Source organism: Ammospiza nelsoni, chromosome 2, assembly GCF_027579445.1.
Source record: "Ammospiza nelsoni isolate bAmmNel1 chromosome 2, bAmmNel1.pri, whole genome shotgun sequence".
NCBI lineage: Eukaryota > Metazoa > Chordata > Aves > Passeriformes > Passerellidae > Ammospiza > Ammospiza nelsoni.
The window spans coordinates 53,767,310-53,790,862 of NC_080634.1; the positions used below are offsets into that span (position 1 = coordinate 53,767,310).

At 45.3% G+C, this 23,553-nt stretch overlaps 1 protein-coding gene across 2 annotated transcripts in view; it reads right to left on the reverse strand.

Annotated features, from left to right (window-relative positions):
- SMAD9 (SMAD family member 9) overlaps positions 1 to 21,052 on the reverse strand; it is a 37,456-nt gene extending 16,404 nt beyond the window's left edge. For both annotated transcript variants that reach the window (XM_059493901.1, XM_059493900.1), the window contains exons 1-2: positions 21,023 to 21,052; positions 6,136 to 6,766 (exon numbers count right to left, since the gene is read on the reverse strand). In XM_059493901.1, the coding sequence (XP_059349884.1) occupies positions 6,136 to 6,547 (412 nt within the window). In that variant the 5' untranslated portion in view covers positions 6,548 to 6,766; positions 21,023 to 21,052. The remainder of the gene's footprint in view (positions 1 to 6,135; positions 6,767 to 21,022) is intronic.
- Between the last annotated feature and the right edge of the window lie 2,501 nt (positions 21,053 to 23,553).

Here is a 23,553-nt window from a genome sequence, read left to right on the forward strand (position 1 = left end):
ATCTGTCCAAACCCAAGAATCAAAAGCTGAATTCTTGGACATTTTTCTCCAGATCTGCAGCCAGTTACAGCAGTTTCACATGAAAAATAAGGAATCTTGACTTGAGCAAGGTACCACAAGTATGGCATGCAGAAATTCAGGAGGTACATCTCTCCCTTCCAAAATTACCTAATCCTCCCTTCTTCAAAAACTGAACACATCAGAAGTTTTCTAAATATTATCACCAGGATGTGCCAAATTTACAGCCAAGTTTAATAACAATAAATAGTGCTCTACAATACACTGCATATTTTACTATCAGCATGTTACAGATGGTCAAAAAGAAGTACAGACCTGAAGCCAGATCTAAAATGTTATCAGGTACTTGAAAATGCTGCCAGACAGACAGTGGGATCTTTGAAAGGAAATGTAAATGGCAATTCAAACATTGCAGCAATATCAATTTGGGTCTTGCAATATAGTTATAAAAGATCTAGCATAATAAGGCATATGTCAGTGGTTGGTATTTAAGACATGAAAAATGCAGGCCAGAAAACTGAAATCCAAATTAACCCATCTAAAAATTAGCCTAGAAGAAGATACTGCCTATCCACAAACTCTCTTCCTTTTTATCTCACACTGTCAGTGCTGTTAACAGCATTGCCCCTTTGAGAAACCCAAAGCTGATCCAAATTACTTTGGATTCTGACATAGTAGAATTAAGACTCAAAACACTTTGAAAATCCTGACTAGTGAGATACCTATGAAGATGCAGTCCCTAGGCTGAAACACAAGGAGTCTTGCCGATAAGTTTACAATATGAGACTTCAACCTGAGGCTTTAACCATGTCTTCCATAATCCTTGGTGGGGAGAGCAGCCCCTACAATGGGTGATTCCTGTACTCCAAGATTTCTCTATTAGCTACTAGCTCACATAATGCCAAATTATCTTAGTTAAGGCTTTCAGCACAGGTAAGGAGAATGAATTCCCAGTTGGTATTGTGTAGACCTAAAAGCCACCAAAGAAGATAAGGAGGCAATTTGAGTTATTGTGAGAAGGACGAATTGTCCCAGCATCAGGGACAATTCAGCAGGCTTTATTGACTGACTTAGTATCCAGAGTTCCTCTGGCCTAAAATTCAGCAGCACATCATCTTCCAGCCTATCCTTACTGGTTTATGGAAACAAATAGCAATGTACACTCTTGTTTTTAAATGTTGATGGGAATATACAGTTTGAACATGTTTTAACATATTGCTTGAGCCAAAGACCTGTCTAGGTAAGGCAAATTATTTTTAGGTAGGTTAGCTAACAACTTTTAATTACAGCAAACTCTCATTTATCCAGCTTAATGAAAGAGTGGCATAATTGCTATTGAATAAAGCAAATAATGTATAGATAATGCAAAACATGTGCATGAGAAGAGGCTGCAAGAACTCTGCTTGGAATGCACATCAGTTGCTCAGAGAGCTGGGGCATTTACAGTGCCTGGTACCAACAATGGGTTCACAGCTTCTTGCTCAATGCTGCAGTAGAGGCAGGGTTAAACAACTTGTCTGCCCACCCACTGGAATATACCACTGGGAGTTTGCTAGTCACCCATGACCTGAAGAACTGAGCCCTAACACTGCAAAAGATTGGACTGATGGCAGGGAGTTCACTGCAGAAGTTATCTTCTCCTCTGCCCAGAAACAGAAGCACGGCATACCTGTTAGGACACCACACATGCATGGTTCTCTGGCCCAATGCATTGCTAATTAGCCTCTGGCCAGGACAAGGATTGGTGCTCTGGAGACTATTTTCTTTCCCTCTGCCTCTCATATGCCCCTGTTTGTGGCATGAAGAGTCTGCTGCCACTTTCTTGTTTGGTAAAGAAAGGTATTTCTGCTTCTTTACTGTTCTTTTAGCTTTAAACATCCAGGTAGGACTGATACAGGCAATACAAGTGTTCACATCTGGCATGCACTGCCCAGTCCCCTGTGGATCTCTTCACAGCCAGTGGAGAGGAATAAACTCTTTAACTGCTATATACTGAGACAAGACTAATACCAGCACTGCAGATACAGTTTTGGTGAGCTGTATTCCTCCCATGCTCCTGTGAACAGCTTCAGGCTGTGAACTATTGCTGCTTCTGGAGTTTTCCTTTGCTGCTTCTGGAGTTTTCCTCAGCAGCTCCATGAAACTGGTCTGATGCTTGTCAGGTCTGCTGCTGATCAACCAGCTCCAACCAGCAGCCTTCAAAAATGAGGAGCTGGAGTTCCCTCTGCACCCAGCAGAGGTGTTGAGCAAGGGGCAGCTGTGTGCAGCAATGTCGTGCAGTGTTGAGAGGCTGACACCTCACTGTGGGCACCACAGCTGAGGGAGCTGCTTCCTTCAGCCCTGTGAGAACTCAACTCCTTCTCTAAATGAAAGCTGAGAATCTGGATGTGTGAACAGTGCTTGCCAAGGAAAGCCTTTGATTTGCCTTGAGTGAGTCAGCAGGAAGAATTTTCAAGCCTTGAACTCCTTCCCAGCTCTGACCATGGCACTCTTAATTTCTGCTCTGCTGAACAGTTTGTTTGCCACCTCACTCACTCTTTCCACTGACTGTTCTGTGACTGCTTGGAGGGCTAAAGCCTCTGTGGTGGGGAAGCGTTCCGAGATGCTCTTGTTTGTGGCTAAGAGTATCCCCCAGGGCCTCGTTCTCCTTGTTCTTTCAGTAACATGTCACTCTCCAGGGCTCAACCACTCTGAAAGAAGTGTGACCAGAGGCATAAAACTGAGTAACTGAATGTGTTGGGACCTGTCTGTCCTCATAAATTACCCACATTTTCTCCACTCACTGGGGTCCTTTACTTCTACGTGCTACTGTCCACCAGGGGCCAGAGGTGGAATCCTTCCTTCTATGCATGCTGAAGTGTTGATGATCTTTGTCCAACTGAAGACAAATATGGTCATGTCCTAAGTCCTGCCACTGCTTTTCATACCTTTCTCCCATTCCCTTTAGGCTTAAATAGTTCTTGCTGGGAACCTGGCTGTGCCTGTGACTTCAGATGCTAGGAAGAAAACTTTGCCTCATTTTAGTTTCAGGTACAACATCCACACTGCGATTTCTCACACATTAATCCATCTCCGCATAGTTTACTACTTTTGGAGACCACTCTCCAGGGAGATCCATCTCTTCCCTTTGCCCATGGCTACTCCCAAATACACAGCCAACAGTGAAGCCATCAGGTGGTCTTCCACCTTGCAGGCTATCACATCTTAGTCCCACTCAGGCTTCATGAAAGCAGTCAGTTAGTCTAAGTCAAAAATTCTCCTGTCCAGAGCAATGGTATACACCCTCAAATTTACAATACTTACATATGAATGATATCTTATAAAAACAATAGGGTACATGTTTAGGCAGCTTCTGCTGACAATAAACCAGACTTCTGAGAAGCTCTTTGAAGGCAACAATGAAGGGAGAAGCAGAGCATAACCAACATACCTACCTTCTTCAGATTAGGTGGCTAACTCCTCTCTGCAGTGGGATGTTGCACACATATAGGGAATATTTTCTGCTTTTTTTTTCCTAAGTGGCACCTGCTATTCAGCAGACCTGAGAAGAAATCTGCCAGGAATAGTTGTAGCAGCAATAAAAGCCATGTGTAATCTGTGCAGTTTCAGTAGCAGAGCCTAAAATGGGACTGGGCAGCCTGAGGACACAGCAGAGGTAATGAAATCCCGGAATCTCTGACCAGATTTCAAAGCTGTACTCTAGTAACAGAGGATTTGCCAGGCTGTCAAAGAAAGGATGAGGCCCTCCCATCTTGGACACAGCTCATTCATTCTGGATTGAAGTTAATGGATCTGGTCATGGAGTGGTTGACTCAGCAAGAAAGACTGCAGTGATGGAAAATGATCCCCAAAAGGGTGGACATTCATATGAAAATAAGGCTGGTATGCAGATTATAAAAAATACAGTGTTGACTTATTCAGTGAAGGATTCTTTAGCTCCAGAGGATGAAACTCAGAGAATCTCATTTAAGCCTAAAATCACCAACAGCCAAGATGCAGATTTCCTGCAGTTAAAAGAGGACTGTTGTTTAAACGGACTGGCACCTAAATCAACCACTCCCAGCCTTTTCTGCGGTGATCTCACTGGTGCCACTTTCTCATGAAGCTCATGTGTTCTCTTGCCTTGCCAACCCCTCCTTGCAGCACTGCTTTCTAACTGGAGCTGCATTGCACCACTTGCAGTGGTGCAAGTTCTCTCTGCTGCTGCTGCCCCAGCGCACCCAAGTGGGTTGCACTCTGCTATACTGTACAAATATATACTATGGCTGTGAGCCAAGGCTTCTGAGAACAAGGTGGCCAAGTCCAAAGTGCCCAAAGTCCCTCCTGTGGGCTAACTCTGCACTCTGAGAGCTGCTAGTCCACACGAGTCCACATGGGTGAAAGCTGTTCCTGGGATCATGTTACCAATTCAGCAGTACCCAGACCTGCACCTTGTCCTCTTCTGCTTTACTAGCACAGATACTGCCAGTCTGCTGCACAGACAGACAATAGGGACATGTTCACAGCTGAAAGCTTCTGAGTTTCAGGATCAGAACAACAAGCTTTGGCAGCCATTTAGCAGCTGCTGGACTATTCCATTAGCAGTGTTTGTTAGCTGGAACTGAAAAGATGAGAAAACCAGGGTTGAAATCAGCACTGTTCAGTGCTGTCAGCTTTGAGGAGACTCCATTAACTGCACCAAAGTTACACCAGAAGAAATAAGACTCTAAAGACTGCAGCCTGCAAATAAAGAAGTGCAATAAACAAAAAAAAAAAATGGGATATTTTATGAGCATCTTCTCTTAAATTATTGAAGAGTTTACTTTAACAAGGCATGAGATCAGCTTTGTCCACTGAAAACTGTTGACAACAAGCGCCACTCAGTGCAGCTGTAAAATATAAAAATTTTGACAATGTTTACAGGAGATTGGATACACCTTCACAATGACAGCTCTGCTGCACTGGAAGGATTATCAGAAGAGGAAGCAGCCCCTAGTGTTTAACAAATGTTAACAAATGTCTTTCCCTTATTTCATCTGTGTGAAAAGAAACATCCCACGGTTCACTTATCTGATCAGAATGTCACCTCAGAGTAAAATTCATGCCAGACAAGGAGTAATCTCAGAATAAAAAGTATACACTTACCAACCGTATCCATTAGTAAATTAAATTACCGTGATTTTTGGCAGTAAGGGAGAGCCAGGTTAGACATTAGAAATCATTTTGAACTGTAAGGATAGAAAAAGCAATAGCTTCACTTGCCTGGGGAGGTTGTAGAGCCTTAATCACATGGGATTTTTAAAGCTTATTAGGAAAATATCTGTCAGGAACGTACCTGGTAATTTTGTTTTGTTCAGGAGTCTGGGCAGAGGAAAACAGGATGACTGCTAAAGACCTTTGCCAGCCCTGTTTTCCAAGATCCCTATAGAAGTCAACACTGAACACTACAATTTTTTAACAGCTGTTTCATTGACATAAAGCCCAATTAAATGACCTTTCAGTGAGGTCATAAGTTTTTAGTGCAGTCCAAAGAGGGTTATCAGTAGAAAATGTCAAAGTTTTATGGGAACCTGATGGATTTATTTCACATAAACTCTCCATTTAGGCAAGTAAATCCCACTTAAGGCAGTCCACCAGATATTTTAGGAAGAATCAACTGACCAGGTTTCGTATTCACTGCAAAATATGCCATTTTACTGCAACTCTTATCTTTAAAGAGAGAGCTAGTGTTTCCTGGGGCTTAATGAGTCAACTGTTGGTTTTCAGTCAGACATAAATCTCACCATGGTGGTGAAGCCAGGCTGGTGCCCGGACTTCATGCAAACCAGTTCAGACGGGGAGGATTCAGCACCCACGTCCAGGGAGAGGAAGCTGCTTTCAGCACCTTGGACAAGATCTGGGCACCCTCAGGGGTCCGACGGGACTCAGACCCCAACGGGAGAGGGGCCCCTTACTCCCTCCCTAGTCCTGGCTGTCAGAGCTATGATAGCAGCAGGCAGGGTAAGACACAAGATCCTTCCATCAGATGGAACCTGCCTTTTCACATTTCAGAGCACGGCTGTAGGATGCACCAAGACTAGACCGGCCAGAGCAAGAGCTAACACAGAGATGCGAATCATCGGCAGATGACATAATTACCTGGGGTTTCCACCCGCCGGTAATGGTAGGGGTTGATGCACACTTCTTTCTGTTTTGAGCCAAAAGGGAACTCACAACATTCCAGTGGTTTCAGCTCATGGTGAGACTGTAAGTCAGGCCAGCGCCACACTCTGCAGTATATGACGTGGGGAAGCCCCTTGCGGTGAGACACCTGCAGCCGCCCGTCCAAGGAACGTGGGATCGTGACGCATTTACTGGGCTGCCCTGGGCAGCTCAGAGCCCTCTCCAGTTCTTCCATGGCTCCTTTTTTCTTCTTTAACTTCTTCACCAAGGAATCAACAGCTTTTTCTGCCCACTTTTCTTCTTCATCTCCTTGTTTCCAGCCCAGCAGCCTTTTCACTGCGGGGCTGGTGAAGGAGAACAAGGAGCTGATAGGGGTGCTGGAGTGCATAAGAAGCAGAGATTGCGCACGAGCGTCAAGGGAAGCACAAACTGTTCTCCTGCCTTGCAAGGCCTGCACGGCGTTTCCACAGTACTGTGATGGACACTTCCTTCAGTGGAAGAAGGAAGAGAGGTTCTTTCACACGTACGTTTTTGTAGTCTTAGGCACAAGTAGTCCAACAGGGTGGGTCTCAGAACTTTCCAAACATCAAGAAACTGCTGATGAAGCCTGGAACAGCAACACAATACATGGTTAGGCTTCACACACTATTTCCATTGTTCCTTCAATAAAATGTTTTGAAAGAGAAATCATTCAAAATGTGTAGTTAATTTTCAGTGGTTTTCTGTTTGGTTTTTAATGTTTATTTTGGGCCCAAGCCTCTCTTCCACACTATCCATCCCACTCATTTTAGAGTTGGGGATTTCATGGAAATTGTAAAGTATCCAGTCACTTCAACTTGTGTTTAGAGTTTAATGCACCAGGCAAATGGTTGCAGGACTAAGATTATTATTAGTATAAAATAAAATTTACCCTCTTTTTTATATGCTGGGAGCTGTAGGTTCAGCTCAATCATCTTCTATGAAAATAAATCTGTGATACCAAATTCTATGGAAGCAATGAGTAGAACACTGATCTGATTTCAACTCGCTATCTGCCACTCCAATCTCACTGTACTGTCAAGAGTTGTAAAATATTAACTGCAAAATTAATTTAAAATTCTCCTGGATTTCATTTAAGGCTTTTGAAAGATTTATTATTATTCTCTAAACTTATTTATATTTTCTTACATGGAAGAGAAAAGTCTTTTTTGCCTATACAGTCTGTTTCTCTTTCATCAACAGTTCACAGCTTTCTGGATCCAAATCACAGACTTTTGGACACAGTTTGTGCTGGATGGATCCTGAGTGGATGGATACTGAGTTATTTTTGCTAGGAGTTGCTACATCTGACAAAGTCCAACAGAAAGAGTTTAGCTCTTGAGGGCTTTTCCTTTTTTTCTTTCGTATAGTTGGAGCCAGTCTAATTTTAGCTGAAAATTACATATTTCCACTGACTGGAACTCTGAGGAAAAAATTTCCTTGTATGTCAAGCTATTTACTGTTTTAAATATATTTCATGGACCCCCTGTGCAAAGCAAGTCCAAAAGTCTGAACTACACAGAGGGCACTTGAAACAAGCGATGCGGCTAGCTTCCAAATGGATGCCTCTAGAATAGCAGCTCCATGACTGCCCTAGCCCACCCTTGTGGACCTTTTTGCCCCACCAATAAAGGCCTGCTCCCAGTCCTCAGCACCACTTAGATGCAGCCACTGGGGAGACAGACATTGCCCAGCACAGGGAGCGGCAGAGCTTCATAAACCATATTTTGTGCAATTTCCTTGAATATACAGGTCTTGTAAGAGTTCAGAGGGCACCCGGAGACATTGTGTGCAGGCACAGGTACATCACAGTGAGACAGGAGGCCAATCCCAAGGACTGGTTCTTTGGCATACTTGGATACCCTCGGTGCCACGCAGCTCTGGAGCATGCTGCAGTGTGAGCACACATGGCCCAGGGCAGCACAGCCTCTTGGACAGGCTGTGATGTTTACTGAGGACCAAGGACTGCCTAGAGCTGTTTTTCTCCCAGCTCTTCTGTTTTGTTCTCCTACCCATCCCTATGCCCCACTGCATTTCCCTTTGAGAGATGCCCATCACTGAGAAATGCAGATACATGGAAACATAACAAGATTTTTCCCTTCCTCCACAACAGCAGCAGTGGTGGGGGAAGGAGCTCAAGGTCCCAAAAGCCTTCCACTGCACTAGGAGGATGGAAGCACTTGGCCCCACAGAGCAGAAATCATGAAAGCAACTCTTTGGCAGCAGCTGCTCTTCCCCGAGATTTTCATATGCCAAGCACCATAAAAACATGCACAAAGGAACGACAAAACAGGAAAACAGAACAGGCACACCTTGCTTCAGGCACCCACCAGGGCACTGAGCTCTGGCTTATGCAATTTCTACATTATCAACTTATGTGTATGTCCATTTGTCCCCGACTGTCAAGAGGGGCTCCTGACAGAGCATGGCAGAAACCCCCTCCCTCATGCCCTTCATCAGTCAAAGATCAATTCCACAGGACTGTGGAAACCTGTCCCACCATACAAAAAGAACATTCAGATTCCAGATTTTTTTCCCTGCTCTATATTAGTAGAAGTCCAGTTACCTGGAATATTTAACTGGATAGTTACTAATGCCTCTAGACAAAACCAAAGTCTATTCCAAACACTTAAGGGGTACATGTGAGAATGAAGGAAAATCAGAGTGATTTATCACAGGAAAAAACACCCTCAATCTGTTTGTAAAACATAATGTGGATAAAATTTAAACAGGCAGGCTCCAGTCCTTGCAGGAGCAGGCTCAGGCTACAGAGCCCAGCACCAGCCCCATCCAGACATCCTGTGCAGTGGAGGTGTCTGTCCCTCACTGCTCTGGTGACAACCTGTGGAGGATCCACCATCACATTGCTGGCATTGCCTGGTGGCACCAAAACTCATCTTCACACGAGAAAATAAAACAATGCTGGGATCACTGTGGATCAACCCCGAAAGCAGCAACAGGAAGCAAGGAAAGCCTGGGATGAAAGCCCACCAGACCAGTAGCAGTGTAGAAGTCTCTGCTCTATGCTGAGACGGAAAAGGCTCACACTTCTTATCTGAGGGGGTCTCCTGGGCATTGGTATGCGTAAACAACTACTCCTGATAAGTTAATGCAACATTACAATCATCAGATGTGAAAACATACATGTTCACATAAAAGTATTGTCCCGAGATTTTCTTTTCCATTTTGACCAAGGTTTTAAATAAACACATTAATCTCGTTCAGTCAAATTAAATAACTCAACAGTGACATCAGTATGAGTCTGAGCACTATTGTTGCTGGTGGGAGAGTCGCCAAGACTATGTGTATAAAAGCAAAAGCCGTGCTTTGCAGACCATGTGATGTAGTCTCAGATAAGTACATTGCACAATTTCCTACCGCACTCCCCCCAGTTTCTTCTAAAATGCTTTTTCCCCAAATTCAACTGACATATAAAATATAAATGGTATTAAATAAACTAAACAGCTTTCAAATAATATTATCAGAACATCCTAGTTTAATGTTATTAAATTACATAATACTGCACACTATTCAGCAGACTAAGCCCTGTGTTGCTACGCTTAGATTCTCTATTGCGAAACAGCGAGGCAGCCACTCTGCTCCAGGGCTGCAACGACAGAGATGTCAATTCACAATTTAATTTTAACAGTCTTTCAGTATAGCAGTTGCTTAAGCCATATACCTTTGGTAACAAGCAACTTGACTACCCAACTGGAATGTTTCAAACCCACACTTGATGCATTTTCTGTGCTGATGATCTATTGTGTTTCTCGATGATCGATGCAGTTTAGAGTGGCAGTGGGAAGGGAAGTGTTAGAGTTTTGATCTATATTCTCACCACACATCCATTATACAAGGATGGAAGTTCTGGTTGGTCACCTCTATCTCCCTCAGTGACAATATGATGTGCTACCATGAGGATGGCATCGTTCAGGATACATTCCTTACACAATTCCCTCCCCTGGGACTACAAGGAAGGCTTTGTCTATCTGTCAGCTAAGTGAAGGGTCAACATCAAACACGGTCAGTCTTCCATGCTGTAAATCTTTATTCCATCACTGAGTATAGCCTAAGATCTGAAGCTTGATTTAGGGAAGAGGTATAAGACATATGAGATGTGAGCATGGATCCACCCTTTTTTTTCCTGCAGCCTGCAGGAGAAGGTGGGACTGGAAACATGTCAGCCCAGTTCACTGGCTCCATTCTCCCTAAACATAGGGTTGACTACTATTGCTGTGGCATAACAGTGGTGGGAAATATCTCTGGGCACGGGAACTTTATTACCTGTAGCATGTTATTACCACAGAATCTGGAATGGCTTTGGTCTGTGCCAGCAGCACTCCCCCAAACCACTTTTGTGCAGAGTTCAAGAGTTAGGAGGGAACAGGGGTCACTCCTTATAAGTCCGCATAGAGCCACCATGTTTTGGAGGGTGAGACAATCATTGCACAGAAGTAAGCCTCAAGGCCAAGGACAGTATAAGGCATGTTTAATTTATTAGTATAGAAGCAGTCTTTCAATAGAATTTACTTGGCCACATAAACATGTCCAAATTTTTATCACCCTTCTGACCTACTCATCTCCAAGTCCCTAAATCTGTATTTGAGAAGAATATGTGTGCACATTGCATGGAGCATTTTACATAAAGGTAAATATATAGGAAAAAAAAAAAGCAAAATCAGGCACTGCATACAGCTAATGTGTGAGATGAGACACCTCAAGTCTGAAAGACTGCTGCTAATGGCCAGCAAAATGGACATAAAGTAGAAGGGACTAGGATATTTTCTTCTCCTTCTATGCCCATTTTTTACCTTCCGGTGTAGAAATAGCCTGTAGGTCCTCAGGTCAACAGGAGAAATGTGTTGCTCCAGAAGCTTCACTTCAGTAACTTCTACTGTGGTACTAAAGAGCCTGACACACCAGCAGCAGAGGAAAGCCCACCATAACTGTGGGCTTACAATTTCCTAACTGGAGACAAGTCCTGATGAAGCCAATAAGAGGGGTTCCAGAGCTTATGGATATTAAACATGCCCTCCTCTCTTTCTAGTGCAAACATGCTGACATCTCCACAATGGAAAGATTTGGTAAGTTTAGATTTTACCTAATGTAAGAAGGATCCACTGTGTCAGGGAAGATTCACATCACACCCTAGCAGAATGCCTGTGCAGTCCAACATGCTGATAAGGTTTCCTCTAATTCAATTGTCACAGAATCACAGAATCATAGAATATCCTGAGCTGAAAGGGACACACTAGGGTCATCAAAGCCAACTCCTGGCCCTGCACAGGCCAGCCCAGGAGTCACACCATGTGCCTCAGAGCATTGTCCAAACACTTCTTGAACTCTGTCAAGCTTGGTGCTGTGACCACTTCTCTGAGGAACCTGTTCCAGTGCCAAATCACCCTCGGGGTGAGGAAACTTTTCCTGATATCCAACCTAAACCTCCTCTGACACAGCTTCATGCCATTCTCTCAGGCTGGGGGAATTTCACTGTCATAGGCACAGCAGGGAAATTGTACCAGTCCTTGTTAAATTTCACTCTAAGCTTTCTGCAGAAGTCAAAAAGGAAAACTTTCACAGATGCTAATGACAACAGACTTAAGACACCACTGTGTAAAAACAAAGTGTCCAACATCCTTCAAAAGCATATCTGTGTATGTGCATGCAAGCAAAAGTGTGGGCAGATCTGTATGTACTCATGATCTCAGCACAAAGCTTCAAGGTGCTGCCTCCACTCCAGCACTTGCCTGGTGAGAGGCACGGCTATCTGTCTTGAGAATGCCTGACATCGTCAGTCTCAGTGTCACTGCAACAGCTAAGTAAGACCACAGAGGGAGATTTCTCAGAGGGTCGTCTAGACATAAGCTGTGCAGTTTTTGGAGATGCATGCAGCTGGAAAACAGAGCAGTGAGACAATTATAGCTGGAAGTCTGACACTCAGCAACTAAATCACAACAGAACTGGAAGGGAGAAAATTGTTTCAGTCGATCAGTGTGAAGAAGAATGCAGTGAACATGCTCTTGGTTAGTTATTTTTACCTAGTGCTGATTCAGTTACTTCTACCTACTATGAAAGAGAGAAGCATGTGAGTTTTCTTAAATTAAATGATTCTTGGTATGTTTTCAAATGTGCCCAGCTGGCAGCAGCCTGCACACACCCAGGGCTTTGCAAGAACCTCCCGAGTCAAATCATCACTGCTACTCGCTCTGGGGATCTTCTTCACATCAGGAGGGAAAAGGGTTTCAAAACAAACAAACAAACAAACAAACAAACAAAAGTGTGTACAAATATGTGGGTCTCAAATGAGTGGCGAACATCACCAATCTCGCTTTGGGCCTCATGCACGAACCTTTTTATATTTTTGCCCAAATAGCAACTTGGAGCTGGGCAGCAGAGATTTCACATGTACACTCATTCCAGGAGAGCAGTGTGAAAGCACAACCTGAGCAGCACAGTCCAATAATCGGCTCATGGCTGAGCAACAGTGGCTACATGTTATTTTTGAAGCATGTAAATCACTTGCTCCACTCATGGCACCCTCAGCATCAGTTGGGATCCCCCGAGGCTTCTTGTTGTCCTTGGGACCCACCCTTGAGACAAGGGTGCTATTATGAACCCATCTGAAACCAGTGTCTTTCACACACACAAGAAAATACAGTGAATGAATTATTCATTACAGTGTTCCCAACTTCTTCCACAACCACAGAACCTAACACCTAGGGTTTTAATTTAATAGGATGAAAAGAAGGTTGGGGTTTTTTAAATTAAGAAATTAAATTTCTTCCCAGTTTGACCCTGGACTGCTCCAACTAAAAACACATCCAATGATAGGAGGTAGAGCGTTTGAAGCTCAAATGTATCCATGTTTTGCACAACCCTGGCAGCATCTTGTTTATTCATATAAGCTTAAATGAATAAGCTTCTGAAACTAATTTTCTTGAGTATTTTTCAAGTTTGTTTAGAAAACCCTTCTAAACAGTGAACTTCTAAAACAGTGAACTTTATGTGCAGGCATCAATACCGCAAAGCAAATCTCACAGTGCCTCATGCTTCTCCAGGCACTTATTCACCCTGTGGAGCCTTCACCTGAACTCACTGCCTCCCAAATAAAGTAAGAACAAAATTTCATGCTAGTGACTAAAAATTTCAGGTATCCACATAATTGTTCTGAGCTCATGTAACCACTCAAGTATTACCTCATCTACTCAGCATCTTTTAGCTTCTCGTGACAGGAATAACACATTCTTACTTGATACAGAGGAGGAAAGATTCAAGTATATAAGCTGCACACCTTAACACAGCTATGTGCACTTCCACACAAACAAACAAACACCTGCAGAAGTGTTTCAGGAGCATAAATTCTCTCACAAAAGAAAATTAAGTACCCAGGTCATGTCTGGTATGCCCATGATGCCTGACTAGTAAGCAATTCTGCCGTAGGACTGCTGTGGGACTGTGGATGAGCACATTGGCAGATGTTTCAACAAAGCTTTGTTGGTGTGACATAAGATGGGGAGAGCAGAGGTGCTTGGGCATGGTAACAGTACCCCCATGTGCAAAGTCTGCTGCAGACAGGATAGGGGCAATCCATCTTTCATGTCCACTTGAAAAACCAGGGAGTACATACGAGTAGGATGGATACATGTTGGGACAGTTGCTGCTGTCTGCGAGGGCATTTTGCACAGCTTGCTTCAAGAATAACTGTACTGGCCCTGGGGAGGAAGAAGAGACTGGAAAACCCCTTGAGATGAGCCCTTATGACCCTACATCCCCTACTACAACCAAGTAAAAGGGTTTCTCTGTTCTGGTGTAGCACTGGGCTAGCATGGCTACACTGGCTTTGACCCCTGGGCTACTTTCATCCAGCTGCTGAGGATGGCAACCCAAACCAGAGGGTTGATGTTCCCACCAATTTTTGCCTTTGAAAATCTCCCACAATATCTGAAGGTACCCCACAAAACTACCACAACCAAAGTCTATGTAAAAATATTAAACTGGACCAATTTATCACTATGATCTCTCTCCGACTGCACTTCCTTCCTCGGTATTAATTTTTAAAGGAAACCAGTGACTGTGATGTTTATAAGGAGTGAACCACACAGTATTCCCTGTCTGGCCCACACCAAAGTTTCTAAGATGCAATCCCACAGGGACACATCCTCTTCTCTGCTTCACACCCTGCTCCCTGCAGGCAGGAAGAAGACCCATCCACCCAGTCCCTGCCTTACCCCTTCCTGAGGCTGCCTTGCTTACACTCAGTCCGGCACCTCCAAGGAAGAGCCCCTCTCTCAGCTGCTTTCCTCCAGCAGAGCTGCAGGCTAAGGAGCACTCATGCCATGGAGGAGCTCTGAGAGTGCATCTGTGGGAGAAGGCAGGAGGCATTGGGGTGATGAGGAGGTGCATCAACCTGCCCTAGGAAGCCAAAATGTCTTCTCATGGCTCTGGCTATCCCCATTTTACAGCCAGTCGGTCCTGCATTCCTCACATACCCACCATTCCCAGAGAAAGTGCAGCAAAGCCCATTGGTGTTTCTAAAAATGGAAGGGTTAGAAATACGCAAAAAATAGAATTCCCGTTTTTAAAACAAAAGCTGATTCGTCTCTGATACAAAGCATGAAGCCAAGTGCCTCCAGAACAAACACTTCACAAAGGTAGAAGGGAACTTGAAAAGAACTTCAGCTTCCATGCTAGTCTAAAGTTTACAGCCACAATAATCGGATTCCGTAATCCTTGTTATCAATCACTGGCATTCTTGGAGTCATTCCCAAATACTCATTTTAGGAAAAGGATTTGCTTAGATTCAGATGTTAAGAATGTTGTGAATAAGGATACTTGTAAAGAACAATTACTTCACCAATGATGTGGCACATAGTGTGATAAGAACCTATTCTGGAAATTTAGTGTCTTAAACTGTCAGAAGAGAATATGCTTTTGCATACCTGGTTGTGCCTTTACAGTGCACACAGGGAAAAAGGACAAAGCAAATGTTCTCCTCAAATTGTATGGTAGCACATCCCACCTCAGGGAGGTCTGTCTGAAGCATTACTCAGTTCTAGTGTTAAAATAGGAGACATCTTTTGCAGATGATTTAGCATCTCACAGCTTGGAAAGTGAAATACAGATCAATAAAAAACACAAAAGGAAGAACTTCCAGAAGCATTTCCCCTCTGAGTGGCAGCAGGCCTGGGGAGGAAGCAACAGTACTGCTGGCCACGTCTCTTTCTCTGCAGGTGAGACAGCCTGGCTAACTGCACAGGGGGGATAGATTTCACACACAAGACACTTTCTGTACACATCACACTAGCAAGCAGTTGTCCACAGAATCACATTAGCATTTCATTGTGTTCAAACCATATCACACTCGAATCTGTTTTTCCTAAAAGGCCTCCATTGTGCATCACTGTGGGAAATTGCTAATGCAATAAGATTGACATATAGGTTCTCCTGCATGAACATCCGCAGTAATCTGTGCTAATTGAGCCCTCAGTGGCTTGTGAAATCCTGTAGGGGGGAGGAAGGGTGGAGCATCCACACGGCCTGCATCTTGGAGAGCTGCAGCAAATAACTGTGTGGAGAAAAGGTAAACACTAGTATTAGTGTGCTTTATCCATGTAAAGATCTGGTCCAGTGGCAAGGATTGCCTTGGTCAAGGGACCAGGACATTTTCTTTGGAAAATATCCGGATATGCTTGGACTGTCTGTGGAAGTTATTTCCCAACAACAGGACTAAGAACAAAAGGAGCAAGAACTTGCCTATCTAGTTCCCTCCTGTGGGGGAACGAAGGAGACAGCTGGCCGTTCCCAGCGACTTCAGCTGAAGATGTGGGTGCTCAGATTCTCTGTAAACCAGAACATCTTCTCAGGAGATTAAACAGGTTTCATATGCCTACATTTGAGTCTGGGAATAAAAAAACAAAGACTGGATTCTTTTTAGCATGTAAGATGACATGTCATGTTATCTACCAGCTGTCTCAGAAGGCACAAATCAGGCCCTGAGGCCTTAGAAGAAATATTTTACTCTTCTTCAAATCCATCTCAGGATTCCAAGGAATATTCCATCTCTTCATGGCTGTTGCTACCCTTCCTCTCCCCTCCTGAGTGCCTGGGCCACTCAGCTCTGGCCCAGGCAGCCCCTACAGCCCAAGGCTCCCGAGGAGGGCAGCACCAAGAAGCCTGAGTGGTCCTGTAGGACCATGCAGCAGGACAGGCATGGGAGCTGCAGCCTCCCATGGGAATGGATTTTGGTTTCTCTCCTCTAGATGTCTCTGTGAAGGTGCCATGCCCTGTGTGAAGTAATCCAAGATCTGTTGATGAGAGAGATAAATCTGCTACCTCACGTACGCTGCAGGGTGAGAAGCTGCACCTTGGCAGCTGGGCCAGAATTATTTGACAGAGACAAGTAGGTTTGGATAGGCAAGACCAGCAAGCAACAAAAGGAGAGTTTTGAAAAGCCACATGAACTGCTTGTGCCTTGGGCCAGTTTTGTGCCCTGGGCCAGTTTTGTGCCCACCGGGCAGCGTGTGGGATCCCTTCCTGCCACAGGCCTCAGGGTAAACAGCCTTCCCTCAGGTGCATCTGTCCCACAGGTGCCCTGACAGAAATGGCTTTGTAAAGCATGATCTGATGAGTAATGCAGCAAAGTAATGCTTAAAAGGAAAAAAAAGTGGGGTTTTTGGGGTTTTGTTTTTGGTTTTTGTGTGTGTTTTTGGTTTTGGTGGTTTTGGGGTTTTTTTTTGTTAAGGGAAGGCAAGCAAGAAAACACACATAAAAAAAAGATTAGGCATTGTTGAAATGTATTGACCTCAGCTGCAGGGTTATTCACATTATAAAGGATTCTTCATTAGGTGGAGCTTTGCTGCTGGCAGACAAGGCCTGCTGGAAAGGGCACCCCCATGGCCAGCTCCTGCCTGCTGTTCTGCCCAGCACGGCTGCGTGATCCAGCTCACCAGCAGGCCGAGCAAACACAGAACCACCGCTATCAAAAAGTGGCCAGTCTGGCTCCCATTGTAGCCAGGTAATGAGGGTGAAAGGAAGCCTGCAGCAGAACAAGCTCTAATGACCCACGGGTCTGCTAATTTTCTTTCCCTCTCATTTCTCTCTTTTAATGGACAGTGAGTTTGAGGCCAACAGTTGTGGGGAACTCAGGATGTGGGGAATATTTTCAAAACCTATACAAAGGCCAGGCATATAGAGAGACTCCAGAATGGGAGATGTTTCAGGAAGAAAAGCAAAAGATGCAGGATTTTGCATCTGGGAGCAGAACGTAGGTGGGAGAAGAGATCTTGTTGGGAAATGGGAGGTTGCAGTATCAAGCTGGAAGGTTGCCACAGTGTGGACTAATGCTTTGGCAGCTGCAAATAAAAGGAAGGAGGAATGTAAGAAGTAACACAAAGAAAAACTGTCAAGAGATATCTGGAAGTATCACAACCTGTGAGGAAACAGAAGAGGCAAAGATGATGCTAAGCTTGGCAGAGGGAGGATGGTGATGCCACTGACAAGGAAAAAAGAGTGGGAAGGAAACAAGTTCTGGATGTGATGTGAAAGATACAGCTTTGCTTCTCCCAGTCAGAAACACACTTTGATCTTAATGATGTCTCAGAAAAACAGAGATCAATTATCAGACTTTTTCTTCTGGTTTTTTTCTTGGTTTTTAAAGTAGGGGTGGCTGCATAAATTGGGAAGTCTCCTTCACTCCATGTCCACCTCCACCATGTCCTTGCTGTGCCCCTGTTTAGAGGAACCGAACCTCAAAGACAGCTACTCAACCTTACATCTGTCTAAGGTGCAGAAATCTGAAAATGGTCCTGTAGAACAATCCACCCGATGTTTCACCTGCTTTAATTAAAATGCAAACATGTATTGGTCAGGATCTCTGTCTGGGCTCTGGTCCTGCAATCTATTAAATCCACTCATCTGCAAAAGCACAGCCAAATTTTTAGCTGCTATAATAAATACACAGGGCCCAAATCTCTTTAAGTCACCTTTCCACCTGTAAAATTCCCACAGTACTAACCATTCAAACACTGCAGGCAAACTATCAGATGGGAAATAATTTGGGATATTTTTGAAAAATTAATTTTGTTGCACTGTGTTCAAAGTCTAGTGCTTCTCACAGCTGTTCTCAAAGACAGTAATAGGACTGCAATGATTATCCCAAATTGTTGTTGTTATTACTATCCCTTGCTGCTCATGCACAGTAACACTAATGGTTCTTTACACCCACCTGTATCAGGAAACCAGGCTGTCAGACAGAACAACCTTTACTACGTATATTTCTGCTGTATTGTTTTCAGTTAAAATATTTCGGATGCATTATTTGGCGTTTTTTTTGTCTTCCCCATCCCTGTAATTATTATTTGTAAAGGGTATATATTGCATAGAAAATGGAATCTCTCTAGACTATCACTGTATTTTTTGCAGCAGACAAATTATAGAGCATGTATATATATACATATATACATTTGTCTCCCCTTATTCTTTTAAGTTTCTTTGAAACAGGGTGCCCAGTACTGCTGGTGCTGGAATTACTGTTAGTCAGTATCAGCACTGGTGATAAACTCCAGCTAGTGTTTTGGTTAAAGGTCACTTGTAATTAGTAGTCATTGTCCTTTGAATTTAACAATAGAAAAATAAAACTTTATAGCGACAGATTAGCCTGGCCATCAAAATTACAGCACTTTAGCACTCAGGAGAGAGGATTGCATGACACACTATCTCCCTGTCTGATAACAGCAGATAGCTAAGAATTCAAACATGAGACGCAGAAAGCCTGTAAAAGAATAAAAGGAGAGAAAGGAGAATTAACTCTGCAGATGTTATGTGATACTTTGTATTGACACTTCCACACTCCTCTTTCAGTGAGCTGGGCCTCATGTTGTACCCACTGAAGCAAAGATGGAACACTGCTGCCCATTTTTGTGAGAGTAGCTTTCAAACCCGAGGTGCTATGGAGTTCCTCTACACCACATCCCCACCTTCTGCAGATACTTGGCATGTGTGTGCATGACTCTTTAGTGAAATACTAATTCTCAACTTCTTCACAAAGTTGGGCAGTTGACAGCTTTGTGCGTGTTCGTTTCGGTTGCTGCACGTAAATAAAAGCTCTCTCCACCTTGTATCAGTTTACAAATACTGACACGGATTTGATGCATCCATCAGGAAATCTCTTGGTTTGCATACGTAATTTGGATATGATAAGGATTTGTTATAAAATACACTTGACCCTTATTCAAGGCATTTTTGCAGAATTCCTGTTTATCAGCTTATGTGCAAGCTAATAAAGTGAAGAAGAAAATGTTTCTAATTCCATCACAAAGGGCAGAGGGAAATAGGAACTACTGCTAAACCCAGTAAATACAAGATATCCTTCCTGATACAACTGACTAAAAATGTATTTTTGGGCATGTTTATTTTAGCTACTAAGTCAAATTAACTCAATATTTAAAAAACCAAAAAACAAACCACAAACATCCCCAGCGTCTGCTTTAAAATCTAACAGGAAGCAAAGATGAACCAGCCAGACACTGGTACTTATCAAATCTGAAAGAAGGGAGTTGTCTGGCTGGATTAAAAGAGATGAGGTTTGTTTGAGTGATGACACTTGTCCTACCGTTGCTGAGGAGAAGAATTTTGCAGCACTTTCTTCAGCTCATGCTCCTGAAGATGGGAAGATTAGTCCTACCACACCAATACTTGCACATATAGAGGGGCACATTTCCACACATCGGAGATGCTGAAGAGTACTGAAACTTGCGTTATCTGCAGTGCCCTTCCCAAACCACTGCAAACTTGAATTCATTCCCAAGCCATGCACACAATTTCCTACTTCTGCCAAGGGAGAGCTCCTTCACTAAATAGTTGACCATTCTGGGCTGAAATATTTATTTCACTAATTTATAAGATGCAAGTAATTAACAGCGGACGTGCATGTCTGTGCATCTGCACATGTCCATGTGTGTGTCTTTTATTTTTATTCCACTAATGCCTCTTTTAAAGCAGACCTGGCTAGCACGAAATAAATTGACCCATAAAATCAAACACAAAGTTACCAAACAATATCTGAATCGTTACCAATAAGCTGAACTCCGAATTTCCCCCCACTTAGAGCTGCCTGGGCACGGAGATAAAATTGCAGTGATTTCTAATTTGCCATATCGAGGGGTATTGTTTTTGGAAATGTTGGTTATTTGCTAACCAACAAACGTGTAACGTTTTAACTTCGGAGCCAAAAGACAAGAAGCCAATCAGAGTCACCGTTCGTAGCTGGAATAAAAACCCCGAATCCCAGCAATTCTGCTCCGTTTTTCCCGGGAGCGTGTCCAGGAGCGGGATTTCTTGAACAGAAAATAACCTCTGAAAGGAAAAGTATTTCCAAAGGTGTCATGTGGGGCTCTGTTGTTTCTTTTATTTTCTTTTTTTTTTTTTTCTTTTTATTTAACCTTCCCTCTCCTACTTAAGCGAGAAAGAAAGAAATCCTGACAGCGGGAAGACTTGTCACCGTTTAGCCATCCATAAAAATGTTTTTCCCCGCGCTCCTCCTTTCGCTCGCCGTCCTGGCGTCGGTCTGTCTCATCTCGCTGCTCTGCGGCCCCAGCCCCCGCCCGCACACCGCCCCAGCGCAGCGGGGCCGGGGCCGCCACCCGGGGGGACCCCGGACCGGGGCGCCGCCGCGGCTGCCCCGCTGGGCGCTCGGGGATGGATGCTGCGGCCGCCGCCGCCGCCCGGCACCGCTCGGGAAGGATGCGGGACAGCCCCGGCGCGAAGTTTGGAGCGACGGCGCTGTCCCCCGTCCCCTCTGCTTCCCCCTCGCCCTTGCCGGGACGCTGCCGGGAGCCCCGGCTCTTACCTGCCACGGGCGCGGGCTGGGGTCTCGGCGCGCCGCGGGCGGGAGCGGGGCTGCAGCTGCGCGGCGGCGGCGGCGGCGGGGCCAGGACGCAGCGGCAGCGGCAGCAGCAGCCCCGGCCGGCGTCAGTCAGGCGGGAGCCGCCAGGCTGTATTAGTGCGCCGGGCTGGAGCGCGGCCAGCAGCGCCGCGGCCGCTGGCCCGCCCCTCGGCCCCCCGCCCCCGCCCCCCCGGCCGCGCTCACACACACACACACACACACACACGGTCGCGCACACACGAGATCGCTCACAGCCGAGATCGCTCGCACACACACAAGCGCACATCCACACGCTCGCACACTTGGCACCGCTCACACACACGCGCATCCACAGATACACACACGCGCTCAAGCACACACGGACGAGCACACGCCCATGTGAGTTACACACGCACACTTTCATCATGCACCTCCCCGCACCCGCCGCACGCCGCCCCTCGCAGGGCTCACCGCTCCGCACCCGCCGAGTTCTGCCCCTCCGGCACACGGGCTCCCCGTGACAGAGCTCACCCGCAGGCACAGACACACACGAACCACCCCCGCCGAACCCGCCCTTCTCACACCCCCGCTGCCGCTCGCCCCCAGCCCCTCGGGGGCCGCTATCCCGCCGGCCCGGGCTGCCCGCCCAGGGGGTGCCCCGATCGCTGCCCTGCCCGGGGCCGTGCGGGGCCGCCGAGGGGTCTGTGTGTGGCAGCCGGGCCGCCCCGGGACAGGTCCTTCCCGAAAGTGCCCCCGCAGCCGGTCCTTCCCCGGGGTTCCTCTCGCCGGTGCCCGAGGATGGACGCCGGGCCCAAGCGGGGCGTGGGCAACTTCAGCCCCGTTCTGCGCTGCTACCAGCGCTGCTGACCCGGCTTTTGTGCACAGGAGACAAATGCCGGCTGCGGGCAAAGACTCGGAATCAACGTCGTCCCTCTGGGACGGCTGGACAGCACAGCTGCAACGGGTTTGGGGATCAGACTGCGCCTTCCCACGCCGGGCTGCGCGGAGGTCCCATCATTTCTCGGACTGGTCAGAGAACACCAAACTGCAGCGGGCACTGATGAGCAGATGCATCTCCTGCTCCAGAGATTACCTATTAAACCCTCATATTCCCTAAAAGTAAGCATCTCTAGCTATTTAGTGTATTGCATTAGCCGTAATAAGGAAGGGCTGAAAGAAGGGAAATCAAGTGGCTTCAAGGACACCAGACGTAAAAGCAACTCATGAAATTGGGGCTCCAGGCAGCGCTAGGAACAGGTATGTCTGAACCTGACCCTGGCTGCATCGAGGGGCTCCAGTTAAATTGCACTGTGCCTTTTGAGGTCAATCAATAAATATGATTAAAGATACCATCCTGCTGACATTTTCACCAAAATTTTTTACATTGTAAAACATGACAGCAAAGCTAATGTTGTTTGAGTAGACATCAAAAAGCCACAATGCAATTACGGCTCCGCAGCGCAGTTTTGTCCAAGCATGCGTGCGTGAGGGCTGTGGTGCAATAGGGAGATACAATGTAATGCCCCAAAATATCTCTGTTTCCTGCTTTGACTAAATCTTCTTCAAATACTGGTGGCTTCCCCACTGCTTGTCGGGCTTCTTCTACAGGAGACTTCTCGACAGATGAGTGGCTGAAGAGATGCTGGTTATTAAAAATCACTGTAAATATTAATAAAGTGCCAATCACACATTCTAACTGGGCGTGCTTTCAGATTTTATGTCCACAATGCTGTTTATTTTTAACTGAAGACATCACACTGCAGAAGTATACATGGGTAATTTTGGGGGGTAGGGGGGGTGGGTCGGCAGAGGTGTGGTATGTAACTTACTGAAGGACAACCAAATTCTGCTGGGTCTCACTGCATCTCTTTCAGGTGTTGAAACTTCTGGTTTTTCGTGCCTCTGCTCAGAGTTTCTGCTACCAAAAAAAGGGGTGGCAGGACAAGGCGGGTCTTTACTCCTGCCACTCTGGTGCACAGCCTGCTGTGCTATCTCCAGTCTGTCTTCATTGGCAGGGTACATTAAAATACCAGTACCACTACTGGAGTGATCCCAACCAGCAGAGCTGCTGCCTAGATTGAGCAGTCAGTTCCCAAAACTTTACTTTGATTGAAGCTTCCAGTTAAATAGGCATAAATTATTTGTGAAATTATTTAATTGCATTCCTGTTTGTGTGGTGGTGGTTTTAACTGTCCCATATCAGAAAAAACTCTAGCTAACAGAAGTCATATGTGTGTGTTTATACATATATATATGTGTGTGTGTGTACATATATAACACTAGAGTTTGATACATTATAGATTATCTAGCAGGCAACAATTTTTTTTGTATGCAGTTGTATTTCTGATCACGTGGCATGCACACATACATGTTTTATTACAAGAGCTGAATATCTGCTGGTGTTACCTGTGATCTGCTTGGAACAACCTTTGGAATGAGGGATCTCCTCAGGAGCAGTGCTCACATATCCTGCCTGTCCTTTCCACTCTCTCCACACACACTTTCGGAGCTCAAAT